General features: G+C 39.6%; 1 protein-coding gene across 1 annotated transcript in view; it reads left to right on the top strand.

Annotated features, from left to right (window-relative positions):
- LOC128383709 (glucosidase 2 subunit beta-like) overlaps positions 1-17,111 on the top strand; it is a 132,708-nt gene that overhangs the window by 82,333 nt on the left and 33,264 nt on the right. Inside the window, exons 11-12 of the mRNA XM_053343305.1 lie at positions 10,884-10,953; positions 12,819-12,908. Of these exons, the coding sequence (XP_053199280.1) occupies positions 10,884-10,953; positions 12,819-12,908 (160 nt within the window). The remainder of the gene's footprint in view (positions 1-10,883; positions 10,954-12,818; positions 12,909-17,111) is intronic.

Genomic DNA, 17,111 nt, shown 5'->3' with positions numbered 1-17,111 from the left:
GTGGGACTCTGTGTCCCTTGAAAGGCCTGAATAACCAATGTCACTTCTACTAACTACCCATTATTATGATCCAAGTTGCAGGATCTCAAATACAACCTAAACCTGTAGGCCCTCTGGTGAGATATGGTATGAAATGAGTCAAGTAAAAGAAATAAGAATAACAGCATGTAAGGAACCACCTTGAGTCAGTGTCTACTGTACTATATAATGGCTATGCTATTGTGTTAGGATAGCTGAATGCCTAGTGAGTTACTACCCCAGCCTTTTCTGTGTGGTCTGTTTTCTTTGGTGCCTGCTCAGCAAACGCTCTCCATGGTGCTGACTTAGACGGCGCAAACTGGTGCTGTCCATGGTGCTATCATCACTGGTCCTATTTCAGTTGGTCCTTTGCTGAGCTACAGCTGACTGTGTTAGCTTTTGTCTGCTCTGTCTTTTGTGCTACCTCATCTGTTTCTAGCCGAGCGCATGCCATCCGCAGTGCTAACGCTGCTAGTTTGAGCGGTGATGCAGTTTGAGCTGCCCAGTAACCACTTACAGCAAGCAGAGCCAATGTCTGTCACAGATTATAAGCTGTAAATTGCCACTCTGGATCCATTTTTTGAATCCTCAGGAGCAACCTTTTTTATACCCAGCTCATATCCTGCGAGTTAAACATGTATCAGGTAGCAGATTTGTCATCGCTCTAGCTTATGGGCTCTATATCTGTGCAGGTGCATTTTCCTGAGGTGCAGTGAGGATTTTCTCTCGCCTGCGCCTGTTCAGTATTCTGGTGCTTCAGTGTGCGCTGCAGTAGGGGGAGTGTCACTGAGAGTCTAGCTGTGCGCTTTAATTTTACTTGACCATGTTTTGCGCTGTCTGCTGCCTGTTGGCTGTGAGCACATGCAGAGCACATGGCACACAAATGTTCTGTGCTTTTCCATCACTTTAATTGGCTGAAGTGCAGCCTTCAAGACCTCTCCAAAACCATTCCTTATGATTTCACTTTCATTATTCACCCATAACCAAGTGTGACTGCTTTTTCCATTAGTGGAAGAAAAACACTTTTCCCCCCAATATATGCAATAATGCCAGGAAGACACAGTTAAGATTAATATCTAAATACCATATTGCAAGTCATAAGGTATTCAAAAGCAACTTGCTTCATTTCAATATTACTACACAATGAAGTCATCTTTAGTGTGACTGTTGCCAATTTAGAGTGGCTCTGTTGGGGAATGAAAACACCTGTCATCAAATATCTAGTGCTTCTCTTATTTTGTGGATATGTGGGCATATTCTTGCCTGTTGGACAGTTTGCTTCATATTGCAACGTTCTTAATAATAGAAAAGCAATCATCCCAAATGCTACTGCTAGCAACAAAACGAACAAATGCAAGTCTCTCAGTCCAGATCAACATCATCAGGCAGCACTCGCAGAGAACGTGCATCACTATCCTGACTTGGATGATATTACACCGGGGTATGAATTTACTGCTATGAAAAGCAATCTGCTTACCACAGAAGCCGTCAGACTGGGTGAGTTTTCAGCTGATTCAACACCAATAAGTACATCATCAGCAGTACTCTTGCCAAGCGTTGTGCCACCTTCCATGGCGAATCATGTGCAAAGGATAAACTCTGCATCACCAAACAAGTCAAAATGTAAGATAATCCTGCAATTGTGAAGCACTCCGGCTTTAAAATTCTCAGAACAGTGAACGAGGCTCGCATTCTGTGGGAGTCTTGGGCTTATAACCAAACTGGTTATTAGGTGGACATTTGAATATTTGAAGCGCTACTTCTAAAAGTTAACAACTATATCATCTTATATAAGAATCCAATTTGGACTTCCTATGCCTATCAGAGGCATGGTTACATGAAAGCTCCCCTGCTGACATATTAAAAGTGCATAGCTATAATATGTTAAGATGAAACAGAACTGACGGTTGGTGCGGAGGTGTGCCATTTTTATGTCAAGGAAAGTATATGCTGTAAGCAGATCCAGTGGTGTTAATGACTTGCTGTGGACAGGTCTCAAATGAACTCTCTCAGCTCAAATATCATTCACTATGTTTGGAATTTATAGACCACTATTGGCAGAAAATCTGTTTTATGATAAGCTGAATGCCTTTCTGTGTGTATGATACAAACAATTAGATCATTTTATTAGGAGATTTTAATACAAGTTGGAATGATCAAGCAAATAAAAGAAAGAGCACAACTGTGTAATAAGACATTTTGACTAACTAGGATAACTAGTTCCTCAGAAATGCTTATTCATTTGGCTTTCACTAATAAACCAGAAATAGAGAAATCTTACAGTCTAGTTACAGGATTTCCTAACCCTAACCCTAACCCTAACTTCCTAATAGTTAGTGAACCAATCTTGAGAATGCAATTACAGAAATAAATTGGGATGAGCACCGTATACATAATATTATGGATGATAACTGTAATTCTTACATTTCTTCAAACAACTATACACAGTCTTATGAGGACAGTGAACTTCAAACCAGGTCAAACAGACTATATAACATGGTTAACAAAACGTATGGTCACTTAGAAAACAAAGAGACCATTATCTCAAGACGGCACTTAAGAATTAGGTGGGCCATGAGAGGCGTTTATTCATCACACTGAGAAATAAGGTTTTATAAGAGCAAGCAATATTTTTCATTAATGGTTTTAGTGAAGCAAAGGGAAATGTCAAAGAAATCTGACAGACATTAACACGGAAATCTAATACTATTAATAAAACAATAGAACTAAATATAGAGGAAAATGTGACCTATTATTCAAGTGGCATTATTTGTTTATTTATTGATTCTACAAAAACTCTTGATTTAATTATTCTATCACTCCTCTAAAACTCAGAATACAAACATCAGTATTTAGAAAAGTGGTCAACTCTAAAGTATATATGGTTATTTCCTATCTTACTTGTTCAAAGGCAAATTGCGTATATGTGGATGTACACAGTATTTAGTAAAGCCTGTAAAGATGCACTCATTCCTCCTATTTGAAAAATTTGGGTAATCAGGCAATAATGAGAGAAAGAGTGTTTCTAACTGCCAGGAAAGCTGCAATAATTGCACCAGTTTTCAAATCAGGTGAACACATGGTCATTAGTAACTACAAACCTATCAGTATCCTTCTGGCAGTTTCAAAACAATGGATCTTTGAGCAGATAATTTCACATTTGGATAATACTTCTTTCTCATCATTCAACTGAAACTGCACATTCCTCTCTTCTGGGAAATATTAAGGATAAATTGGACAAGGGAGGGGTGGTATGGGATGTCTTCCATGATTCTAAGATACAGATAATGAGGTTCTGTTTGCCAAGTTATTAAAATTAAATTTATAAAATGATACCTGACAGATAGAAAACAATAGATAAGCATGGACTATGAAAACTCACACATGGTTGATAATCATGTCGGTGTACATCAAAGTTCAACTTTTCGTCCATTGTTATTTACTTTGTATATTAATGAGCTACCCACATCACTGTCAACAAAATTACATGTATGTTTATTTCAAAGTCAAGAAATAAGAGACCTAGACCCAGATGCTATAGTAGCAGGGAGAGGACTATCAGTAGAGCACACGTTTAATATTTAGGTGTAGTTACAGATTGATAACGTTGAAAAAGTGAACAGAATCAGATTCAATTTCAAACACATTAGGAAAAATGGAACTACCGAGGTCTCACAGTCATATGCCATGGTTATTTCACACATGAGCTACTGTCTTACCACACATGATCAATAAAGTCAGTAAATAACTAAACAATAAAGACATTTGCTATGTGAAAAAAACACCTCTGCTTTAATTTCCTGAATATAGTTTCATTCTAATAGCTTTGGGAATATTGTTAGTGGAGGTGATATTTGTTTCAGGCTAGGTGGTACACTTCTGCTATAAACACTGTATAGAAGGTGATTAAAACTGAAAGTCATAAGCTTAAAGAAAACTGTGCCTACTGTATGTCCCTGTGAAGCTCAATAATCACTGTAGATAAGTGCTGGGACCTACAAGCTTTGGCACACAGTTAAATGACCCAATTTGTATATAGGAGGCAATTGTATCATACATGGGGCAAACATAGTTACAGTTGTGCATTCAAGGGTTATTTTAGACATGTTAGATGTTGCTGCTATAAGTAGTATAAAGAAATTTGCTTCATGCACATGGGTGCTGTGAAGCAAGATTCACTTTGATCTAATCTAGTGAGGTTGATTTAAAGATACAAGGGCATCTAAAAATAGTAATTTTACATGGAATGAATAGTCAAGTAACGGTGAGAGACATCACCAGACAGGAATTTAAGAAAGTAGACCAGCTGTTGGGATGTTTAGCAGATCACAATTTAATTTCAGACTTACATCAGCAAGACATTTCTCTATCAACATCCTGCTGCTCAGCTCAATTTAGTTGTTTATTTAACAAGCATCTTGTCTTAGAAATGCTAAAATGACAGCTCTAAATTGCTACTACTACACCTCTGTCTCCCACATACAAATGCTTCAACATGTCCCTCAGTTCACATTGGGGTGACCAGGGAGTTTTCTAAGCCAATGCATCTCAGCACTCAACAAATGGATTGGTGTGTGAGCCAGCGGAGCTTCAGCATGGAAGAGAGCACAGGGATTGGTGCTCTGGCAGGTTACAAACCTTGGCAAGGGCTGATGTTAATTAAAGGCTCTGTTCAGCACTTTCCAAATTAGATGTGAAATGTTAAGCAGGATGGGTTTGCTATTAACGTGGTGCTCGGCAACACCTCTGACCCTGACGGAGGACGGAGCGTCCTTGAGACATAATTGTGCTCACCTTGAGTGCTGGTTCGACAGAAGGAACAAGGGTAGAGTCAAGAGGGGAGCAGGGTTGAAAAAGTGTACCAAGCTTCCTTTTGCTATAGAATGAGTTACAAGTATGTTTTCCTTCTTCTTCCATTAAGCTGTCGAGGGGTTGAAACGATTTGCCTCTCACCCGGTCTCACCCTTGTTCGTGTGTTTTGATAGCCACGGGAGGAATGTATTGGATTGCAACCATTTGAGGGATACACCAAATTAGCCCGTTTTCACTTATCAAATGTTGGAAGTCTGATTTGAGCGGCTGCCAGCTTTCTGTCTCTTATGTTGTCTGAAATAGATTTTTTTCTTTCCCAGCTCCTGAAGCTAACAGTGCTTGGCACTGTGCCAAGATGGTCACAGATAAAGATATTTTATGATGGTGCAGACGAGTACTCTCCAGTGTGCAGCCCCAGTTATGTCGAGAGCTCTCTTTTGTCTGTGCATACTTGTCCATCACATATTTACTCCATTTCCTCTATCTCCTTGTATTCATGTCACATAACTACATAACTACAAATACAAACAGTTAATTTTCTTTAACGTGTCTTATTACTTACAACCAGTACAAATCAATGTTTCTGATTGTAACATTTTACATTTAACCAAGCAAAAACCATGAACATGTCAAAACCCATTACGTTTGTGGGCAAATGAATCAATCACTTGTCATTACCAGATCCTGACTACTCTCACAGCTGCACAGCAACCTATTGAGCTCTTTTCCTCAGCAGATGGTGATCATCACTTGCAAAACCATCAAAAGGGAACATGTTGATTTGTACATGAGAGTCGCATGCTTCCTGCTATTACAGTATGTTGCAAGATGACAGAGTTACCCCGGAAGGGGACCAAGTCATGAGCAGAGGAGACACAGAAGTAGGTCAGCTCCTAGGCGTTTGTTACATCATACATATTCATAAACAGCACCCAGTTGTTGTAGAGTGAACTCACTCCACGCAGACTGTTTATTCTGTTCATTGGGCCCCCTTCTCCGTTTAAATGTTAAATAGTGATTACACACCATGATGATAATATGAGAAGTACACCCTGACTGCTGCATTTACTTGTATATTGTTGCTATTACATGAATCATATATTATGATCTCAGTAAGTCTTTTATTTAATTTGATTTAAAACATCTGGTATCCCACATATTTAGTTGAAACTGAAAAAGTTAGGACAATACATTATTTCAAGGAAGAGTTTGACATTTAGAGAAGGAACCATCCATTTTCTTGATGAGAGTTGGATAAAAAATACTATACCATCCTCTCACTCTCAGACGGTTAGCTTAGCTTAGCATAAAGACTGGAAAAAACAGCTAGCCTGGCTCTTTCTGAAAAATACGGGGGTGTTACAGAGGTTATGTGCCAGACAATTTTTTGGCTATGCTCAGTGACTTGCTGAAGTCCCCTCTGGCTGCCTGGCAACCTCATGTAGACAACATGACTCCAAAAGTCACTGCCCCCCACCCCCACGTTAATCTGTCAGTTAGTTTTTTGATTCTGTTCGCTTCCTCAAAATCTCAGAAACAAGTGAAAAATGGTGGTCACGGTTTACCAGAACCCAAAGTTACATCTTCAAATTCCTCTTTTGTTTCTGACCAACAGTCCAGGACTCAAAATAGCTAATTTTACAATGATATTAAAAAAAAAGAAAGTAAACTGTTGGTCATTAATCTTCTGAGTCATGAATTAATTGTAATAGATAATGCATCATGAAACATTTGAAATGGAACATGTGACTTGTGATTCTAATAATCAAATCCCGCTTCTTGTAGTCACTGACACTCGTCATCTACAGTATCGGCTTATATAATTTGATATAATGGCAACTATGCGGTGAATGGACCCATTCTTAATTTCAATGCATCCTAGATGGTGTTGGCTTGTCCTTCAACAACTGTGGATAAAAAGAGAGTTGCAGAAGAGTGTGGGAGAATGAATACAAACTGAGTCAGTCACAGGGCTATGAATTGCACTGATGGTTCAAAACATGATGCTATTTCTGCCAGCTACTGTTATTCACTCAACCTTAATACAATCAGACACTCCAACACAACGATTATGCAGGGGGCGAGATTGACCTCTTCTCAACTCCCAGCAGCCTGTGCTACAGTTTCAGAATCATTTGTGAGATTTGGATATATAAAGAGAGAGACGTAAGGAAACAGAAGTGTACCTCTGTATTTTAATTAAATGTTTGTCGAATGTTTGTTATTTTATTTGTTTTATATAAAAAAATTGAATGCAAACCTTCATTATTTACCTACACATTAAACATCCCTCTGTTACTGTACTATTTCTGACTTTGTTGTATTAATTGAAAAAAAATAAAGAAATTCAAGTTCATTGCACCTCTGGGCGGTCATGTTTGATATTTTAGCCCTCTCCACTCTGCAGTCAGAACAAGTTCGTCAGTTGAGGAGAGAAACTGAGTGAAATGGAGCTTGCGAGAGGGTGGTGAGGCTGACAGGAAGACTCTGTGGAGCACACGCTCAAAATATTGAAGGCAAGGAGAATGTTAAAGTCAAAAGGAAATGGAAAAAGGGGAAGATAGATGACGGCGAATAAAAGAGGTTATGAAAGAAAGGGAGGAGGAAACCAACGTGGAAGCTTGAGCATGTTGCCAGTCTTAATTTTAAAGAGCAGTCTTTTACAGACAACAAAGCAAACTCCTACATGTGCCTGGTAGTCGACATAATCTAGCTAAAGGTGTCTGTTGCCTGTGTGAGGTTCAAGGGTGGCCTCACAGCATTGCCTTTGTTTTGCAAAGCATGGCTGCGGCACACATTGCACCGACACCCAGGCTTCTTTTCTTAGAGCTGCAGAGAAATTGCCTTGCTTATTGATCCATTCGAATGTAAACAGAGCATCTCCAGTCTCCAGCAAGGTATGTATGCACTGGAGACTTCTGACAGAATATGGCATATACTATACATTGTACTCCTCCTCTTCTATTTTTGAACATGGCCTCTGCGATTTAACAACCCTCTTGATAGCATAAAGTGCTTAAAGCAAAGTACAGTACACTTCCTGAAGAAGAAAGTGCTTAAACGTGAAATAAGTTTACTGTATGAAAAGCTCTAAAATGTAGAGGAAGTGGATTGCTTTCATTTTAATGAAAGCAGCAAATATGGTGGAAGGCATTTCTTCCTATACACGACAATACCTAATTGCTTGGGTCTCATTGTTGTAATGAGCCATTCTGTTGATTAGGTTTAATTTGAACACTGCCAAAAAATGTAGCATGAGTAGATAAAAATACACAGAGCTGCTCATGTTGGGTCAAGCATTTAATTTATGTATGTGGTGATTGTGACTTCATGACATCCACTGACCATATGATTGATAATCTAATCCTTTCATTGCCATTAGACCATAAGCATTAAGTCTTTTTGGTTTACTGTACATCAGCCTTAGGTTATGTCGGCCTGACTGGTGCAGAGACCATTCGAAAGGCTTTACTCACCCTGTGTTCCCTGCTCTGGGTACTTTGTACGCCTGGCTGCTTTCCCTGAGTTGTTCTTCTCCCTCCTCAGCTCTGCCTACCGTCACTCCTCTCTCCATATATGACTGGGCTGCTGCAAGGGGTCAAATGTCACCCACTTGGGATTCTGCGTCTCCGTTGCTCCGTTGTCATTGCTGAGCCTGATGATTGGTGTGTGTGTGTGTGTGTCTGCATGAGAGAGAGAGAGGGAGGGAAATAGGGCAAGAGAGGGAATCTGAGAGTATGCAAGAGAGAGAGAGAGAAAGAGAGAGAGAGGGGGAAAGAGAGAGAGAACATTCTCGCGTGTATGACTGCGAGTGTGATCTTCTCAAGGAGTTTTAAGGGACTGGGGGTGGGTTAGGGACAGATTTCCTCTTCTTGGTGTTATAAAAATAGCCATTACAGCACGGAAAATCACAGCTTGCCTCTTGGACACACCACATCTGTACTCGGTTCGGCAATAAAAAGGTGCTGGGGGAATTGTGTGGGGGGTATCTTTATGGGCAACCAGCTGAGACCACATGCAAGGAACATGCTAATTGGTATTCAGGCCGGGGCTGTGACAGCTTCCCACACAGTCCTTACCGCATACACATTCCTTTCTGTTGCCACGGCGCCGGGCTCCAGTGAGAGTTTCTTCAACGACAGAGGCGAACCTGTCCACTTCGAGAAACCCAAGTAAATCCCCAGGTCCATCCACACAAGACAATTAAACTAGAGTCTTTTCAGCTTCTCTTCAGTTCTATTTTTTGCCATCTTCTCTTGTCAGGTTTTCAGCCTCTCTGTTCATGTTAAATCCTGCTATGACAGACATTGTTATTAACACATTTCACTTACAGTATGAAATGATTCTTTTGGGGTTTTTACTCTTGTGTCAACCTGTTTTGAAATGTGATCCACAATAGATGATTAAGACTTAATGCAAAGTCAGATTACTCTATCTGGGCTACAATATGGATTAATAAAGTTGAAGCTCATAACACCAACTAAGGCAAGACAAGTAGAAATGTCAATCAATTAATTTGACCAATTGTTTTATGATTCATTGACTAATTGTTTAGTCTAAAATAACAGGAAAAAAGGCTAATCAGAATCTAACGTCTGACATCTTCAAACAGCTGGAAACAGCTAATGTTTGGCCTCTGTGCTTAAAGATGAACTAATCAATCCTATTTGTAGTTCTCTCTCTCATTTTTGGCTAGGTGTGCTTTACAGCTCAAGATGTCTGGACAAACATTAGATAATAAGTATAGTAGTGAAGAAGAGAGGAACACTTTAAAATGGTTATGCAGCGTTGACTTTATTCCACAACTGACGTCTCTGCAACTATGTGCCTTCATCAAAGCTTAAAAGAATATATACATGATAAATATTTTCATATTTATGTTGTTATTTGACTTGAAAAGACTACTGAATTTAAATCATTATACAATATAGTGAGTAGGCGTACATTTAAAATTGTGGCAATAGTATTCACTTGTACTGTGAAACAAACCAACAGAGAATTAGTATTAGACAACCGTGTTTTAGCGTCTTTCAGCTCATTGTTTTGGTTGTTGGATCTGATCAACAACACTGTTTTTAGGTTCTTAAAAACAAAAAACATTTGTCACTACCTGAACAAGCAGATAAAAAAAGTTAACAACTATCTGGTGAGCATAGTGTAGTGTTAAGCAGCTAAAGACCTAAACATTTCCCTAAAGGGTCAGTGGCAACCATGGACTATTTATAAAGATGGCCGTAGCAAGTCCTGATATGTATCACCCATTGGTTTGCATTGGAGCCGTGTTGAAGCCCACATGTTGCTGCTTATGGTCAACACCATCTTTTCCATTTGGAGCCAGGACTTTCCAAACAAGGAATGCAGGAGGCTTTGGAAACACTCCCCACTACCTTGGACCAAAGCTAATACTAACTAACTGGGAACACCAAGCGTTGCAGACATGTGTTAACATTAGATAACAATCACAGCAGGTATGGTTATCAAGTAACAATAAACTTACCAAAATATTCCAACAAATATTTTTCATAAAAACACAAAATGACCCCAGTTGATTTTCTATTTTCTATTCTTTTCCAGATTTAAGTTGCACTTCATTACAAGCAATGCTACGCCATGCAAACAACAGTGTATGAGGAGATTTACTTACATTTCACTTATATTTCTACCTGTCACAATAAATTGAAAGGAGTTAGAAGATCACATGTTTCTCTTCTAGAGTCTGACATCTTGTCACACAAGGAACATGCAAACGTGACAAAGGGAGACAAACTAATCATCACTGTGGCCACCTCTGCTGTTCTCACACTCCCTCTTCATCTTCTTTTCACTCTAAGTCTCGGTTAACACAGTTGTCAGTGTAAGGAGACTAATAAGCCTGCAGGTCTTTCGGCAGTTACCACACCTGGAAATAGCATTTTCTGTTTATATGCTGCCTTGCTCCTCTTCTAGGCCTAGACACAACAGCCTATATTAAGAGGCCACTGTTTGGCAACACGCAGCTGTTGAGATGCAACAACTCTGCATTGTTAATTTGTCTGACCTTTTGTTTTGTCTAGCTGTGGAGTGGGAGGCGACCAATCTGAAGAAGGTAGAAGAAGCTTATGAAACAGTCAACATGGAAATAAGGTAAGATAACAAAAACATAAAAGTGGAGGTTGGTTTCCACTGTCACGTATTTATGGCAAAAATCCTCAACATTTTGCACTTTCCCTTAACAACACATCTGCTCCTCGCATATGCCTTTTAACCGTGTTTGTGAGCATACTATTGTAAGCAGGGTGGTATGGTATGTAACCAGGCCTTAAAATAGACTCCATCCTTGTGTGCTAAACTAGTGAGAAAAGCTGCACAGTAATGGATTTGCACTGTGTGATACCTAAGGCTAATTTTAATGAAGAAAAACAAACGCTATTGGTTTCCTACTGTGCTCTGGTGGTAACTGACTTTGAGCAGAACACTGTCTGCATGAGCATAAATAATCCAAACTTCCTTGTGCCACATTCTTAAAACAGACATGGCATTAATTAGTGTGGCAAATACTTCAGTTATTTTGTATAAAAGAAAATGACCTCCTGTCTTAACAAATTGTATTGCAATGCAGAAAATATGCCATCCTCAAAAAGCCATACGATATTTTGTTAATATTAAGACATTTAATTGATTTTATATTTTACGTACACTCTAACTGTTTATTAACATTACAACATACAGTCACAGAAGAAAACATAAATGAGTAGTTTTGGTTGAGAATTCCTCTTACATGCCTTTGCTCCCTCTCAGATGTTTCCAGCAATAGCTGATAAGTAGCTACTGTGGCCCACAGGCCTGCAAACTGTTCATTACAGTATGGGAAGACGAAAGCCAACCACAGAGATGGCAGTTACTAAAAGGTCAAGATTTGTTCCCCTTAAACAAACGACTGTGTGAGCGGGGCTGAAAAAGAGCTGGCACGATATCCGTTGCTCTATTTCTTCACTGTCCACTTTGCTTTGATGGCTTCTGGTCAAATTACTCACTATCATATATGTGTGTTGTCTTAGATATGGACTTTTCTCCCCCACGTTCCCCTCAGGCCATGTCCTTTATCAGTTGAATGTAGATATTAGTGAAGTAGTGCATCTGTGTCTTCATACCTCTTGGAGCTAGCATGAAATTAAAGTATCTTCCTTATTAATCCATAACTTTCATTACTTTAGCATGTGCTGTAAAGGGCAATTAACACAAAAAATGACTTTATGCATCAATATTATGATCTTTGCCCTACTGAGACAGACATGCACGCACTGTTTCCCAACCTGCATTGCTTTTCCGACCCCGAATCATCCCCCGACACCATCCTAACTTATCAACCTCAAGCAAAACAATCACCCTCCCTAAACATTTGTTAACCCCATTAGCAGTGTTGGGTTATGAATATGGAAATAAGGGCCTGTGCACCGTTAGAGATAGGGCTCGGTTCCCTTATTTGCGATTAGCAAAGAAAAGCAGCCCTCACCAGCTCAGATAATGGAGACACTGCATAGAAATTGGCTTTAAAGGGCTGCCTCATCAACACACTATCCAAGAAGTCAGTCACTGAAAGTAGTGAGGAAAATAAAGCTACATTGTCAGCACAGTTAGGAGTCACCCAGAAGTTATTAAAGCAGCTTGTCAGGGACTTATAACAAATGAGCCTCATCCAGAACATTAAAAAAACAATTCTTTCCCTTATGTGATAAGGAGACGTTGAGCTATGTTGTGCTTGTTCTTTGACAGCTCAGCACGGATAGATGTTATGCTTACATAAATGAGATGTTGGCTCCCTTAAAAACATGGTTCTTTTATAATATGTACAGATATTTTCTTAAAACTCTATCTTTTAGTGTCATGCTTCTAGATGTCACTGTCAGTTTAACGTCTTGCATGCCGTTACATCAATAATAACTTAATAATTCAGAAACACTCGCTCAACCTGTGATTAGGATCTAATATATTGATTTTGTTCTCCCCAGTGACCTACAGAAGAAGCTGGCCATGGATTACGGAACAGATTGGGAGTTTCTGTTTCTGAACAGCCAGTGTTATAAGCTGAAAGTATATGAGTAAGTATTGACAGACTTTTCATTCCTTTAGATTTATGTGCTACAATAATAAAACCAGCCCTCAAATGTGCAGTTGGGTATCTTACAAAAAATTACACTGATAGGAAAAAGACAGTTTCATGGTTTTGACTATGTCCTCACAGATGGTTAAATATTTTGATATTACAGTTTATTCTCAATAATAGAAATAATTGAAAGCAATTACTTTTGCATTATGTGTGCACTGCAGGTATCCATAAAACCCAGTGGATGGAAAAGTAAAACAGTGTTAAAGAACCATCACAAAATCAATATGTTAACCAGAGACTGGAATCCATCTTATTTTGCAACTGTACTAAAACAAATTCTAACTGTGGGAACGTGAACCATCTCAGTAAAGATCTACCATTTAAAGTTGATAATTTGTGAGCTCCAAGTCACCCTGGAGAAACCAAGCAGCTAAATCAACTAAATTTAATCAACAGAATGAGCTTCTTTTACTCTCTCCCGCTGCATCCCTATGGCCCCTGCTGGGGTAGAATCTGTTCTCCTCAGGATTGCTTGCCAGCTGGAGCTTTAGAAGCCTGTGGGTGGTAGCAGTTTTGAAAGAAAATTATCTGAGATCTGCACTGAGATCTGCACTGCAAATACATTTTTCAGACATCCTTGGAATCAGTGGTTTTCCCATGCCCTTATACACCACATTGATTTGTTTGCTTAGTTTGCCATTTAGGAGGCAAAATCTGAAAAAAGGAAGTTGCAGTGGTTTCATGTAAGCCAGAAATCTATGTTTGGGTTTTTTGTAGTCAGTTTCAGATAACAATATTGTGAAATGATTGAACGTTATGGTGAACTGTCTACTGTGATGTTAAAATTAAGTAATTCACAAGTTGTAGAAAGCTCTAACACAAGTAGGGAAGGATAGCTATAATCATACCAGAACCAAGAAGCCATCAGAACAATAGAGGAGAGCACAACATTAGAATGTAAAAAATCCCAAACAGTGATTGTCAAAGGGGCTGTAGTAAGAGAAATACTAAAAAAGTAAGAGAAATACCAAAAACAAAAGACTGAAAGAATAAGCAATGGATTTAACAGTGTGTTTATCTGTTCTAACTAAAGCTGTAAACATTAGCATGTCCTGCAAGCTAGCTTACTACCTTACTAGCTTACAGTGGTAAACTGGCCCCGAGTTCCTGGCTTATCGTTAGCTAACTACATTTTGTGGGATTACATTTCAAAATGCCCCACTCATGATAGCAAATCCAGTGTATTGTATTGTTTCCACTGTGCGGAGTACTGGATGATGCTAAATCGGCAAGCTAACGTTAGCAGCTCTGTCAGTTCTTTTTTGGATTTGACAAGTTTATGCTCCAACAACTCCAACCAAACTTGCTGTCTGAGATAGTGTTTGCCAAACACATCAGTTTGTCCTCATCTCAAAAGCCATTTTTTTCTTGTAACATTACAACGGAAACATACTGTTTGAAATTATGAAGGGATGTTTTTCTTTAATATTTCAGCTGTAGGTAGTGTTAATGCTAAGAAATGGCATTAGCAATATAAGTTGGCAATAAGTTTATTTAAATGATTGCAAGCTGTATCAAGTTAGACCACTTCACTCAATCTCACACTCTCAGTCTTCTGCAGAGAAACCAATACTGTACTCTGTTACCTCTCTCTCCACGGCCTATTGGCATCATACACTTCATGTTATTTTTCATCCTTCAAATCACTGAAGAGCATAATATCCACCAGCGTCAACTCAGCTGAGGGTCCTTTGACCTACCAGCACCCTCTCAGCAATGTAGCAGTTCCCCTCCCTGCCCCCCTTTATCCTTGCTGTTCGCCTTGAACCGTGATCCTGAAAAGACATGACATTGACAGACACATAAACCAACGGCTTTCTATAGCTCTCCCTCCCATGCCCTCAAGTACCGCACCAGCAGAGCTACAGTTCCTCTCCAATAATGGAACAGAATCGCACACTTCTCACTCCAGCTTCTTGATCATCAGTTGAAACCATCTTACATCCGCCCTCCCTGGTGTTTAGATCTCTCACGTTTGATTAAATTGCTCCCTCTTTTTTTTTTCTTCTCTTGAGTGTCAGCCAATATCGTGGAAAAGTGCCTGGAGCCATAAAAGTTTGCTGAGCTAAAACCCTGCCTATCTTTAATATAACTAATAGCTGTGCATTATTTAAATGAATAAAATTTAACTGGTGCTAGCGTGGGGTGTGGCTGGAAAAAGATTTCAAAAGTAACCAGCTGAGGATCACATGGTGAGTGTGGAGCAGCACAGTTTATTAGACAGTTGTAATAGTGCAAGGAAATGGACAGATATGATTGCTTTTTAGTAGATGTACAAAAACAGGATTTAGTCCTGTTTACTCTTATATACTGTAGGGCAAGCTTGTTAATGTTCAAAGTGTGTTACATTTCTATCTCAGGGTGTCAGCTGAGATTTCTCCCTTTGTCTTTGTGAAGGAGGATCCTATTCTCTGCACCTCCTTTGTTGAGTTATTTCCTCAGCCTTGCTTCTGCCTTGCCTCATGATGGTGTGAATCACTTTTGCAAACTGGGGCTTGGAGTCTTCTCTTGTTTGTCCAGGCAAAATATAATTACTTTGATTTCAAAGTGGGGGGTGTGCGGTGTGTGTGTGTGTGGGGGGGGGGGGGGGGTGGCCTTTTGTTGCTGAACACTTTCAAGTGGAATGATAAACGGCAAGATTAGATGCTAAATGCTGTGTAGTTGCACACTCCACATTGCCTTCTCATCAGTTTCTCTAAAGACCAAAAAAAGCTTATGAGGGAGTTTGTTCTTGGTGCATTATCATTTAATGGCATTTACTGCAATACTACCAAGAGTTACCTTTTCTTCTTCTTATATCACATTGGAGCTCACCTCCAAAAATTCACCCATTAAAAATCCATGTATTTCAACTGAAATGGTCTTTAGGGTGCCGTTGGGCTCTTATCAAGAGTCAGAAATTTAAAACGCAGGCTTCTGCCAGTGAATCAGAAATAAGCTTGGCAATTCAGTCAACACAGCCTGGCACAGCATGAAGGAAGACACCCCATAATGAGTTCTCAGAGGCGGAGTCCCTACCTACAGCAGAGTCTAATATTCCTCCTGTGGATTTGTTGACACTCCTCAAAGCAACTTAAATCGAAGGGCCGTGATTTATGCAAGACTGTCAGGTCAGATTGACTCAGCCTCCGCTCTCGTGTCATTAGAAAGTACAGCACTTCAGTGAGTCATGCCCGCCACTGTGGTTCAGCTTTGACAGAGAAGAGAGAAGGATAACGCAGCACAAGTGACACTTCCAACTGTCTGTGGAACATCACATGGCCTTAACAGTGCACTGGGTTTTTCTAGGGAAGAAAGAGACTCCAGCAGGATAGCCTAGAGGGAGCTGTTTCAAATTGGATATAAACCATGGCAAGGCGGATAGCGTTGACTCCTAAATGACTGCTGTGAGGACATGGAAATGAAGAACTACATGTGTTAGATTTCATAACAGCTATGCCATGCATACTATATGGTTGTAAATATGGTTTAAAAGGGCAATTGGGACCATTAGCCAGTAAACTATTGTTTGTCCACACCAAGTATTTGTCAGAAATGGAAATATTAATTAAACTCCTGTCTACTAATAACATTCTTAAGCCAAGTTAATGCCACCAAGAGACTAAAAACCTTTTGAAGAACTCAGTGTCCTCTACCTGCATTTCCACCAGCATGACCAGGGTCTAAATGAAGGTGCTTGGGGGTAGTACTTTCTAAAAGTAAAGGAACTTTTGAGACTGGGTTTGCAGCGATGACCGTCACTCATTGGTCAAACATTCACAGTGCGTCTGCTTCAACTTGTGTACCGCTTCCTTCATGAAACGAAGGAGAAGTAGATTAGTATTGATTTAGGATTTAGGATTTTTGGTTGAAACAGGGCTTTAGTAGCGTCTTCCATGTTGGTTTTACTAATCTAATTAAACAAAGAAATCAGCTTTCAACATTAATGTAACCTAACTCAGTCATTCACGGTGCCCATCTCAAATATGAATGCCTTTTGCTATCAGAAGTTGATATGGTGCCAGAAAGAAAACAGACTATACAGCAAGCAACATACAAATGCATGTACACAAATGAAATTAAAACCTTGATTGCCCTGGTTTATCGAGGGCACTGAAAGGCAGAAGGCCTGGTTAACCGTAATTGGGATGTTGTT

The sequence above is a fragment of the Scomber japonicus genome, chromosome 22 (genome assembly GCF_027409825.1).
Source record: "Scomber japonicus isolate fScoJap1 chromosome 22, fScoJap1.pri, whole genome shotgun sequence".
In the NCBI taxonomy this organism is placed as follows: domain Eukaryota; kingdom Metazoa; phylum Chordata; class Actinopteri; order Scombriformes; family Scombridae; genus Scomber; species Scomber japonicus.
Note: the sequence above shows the minus strand (reverse complement) of the source record. Positions and strands in the feature narration are given on the sequence as shown.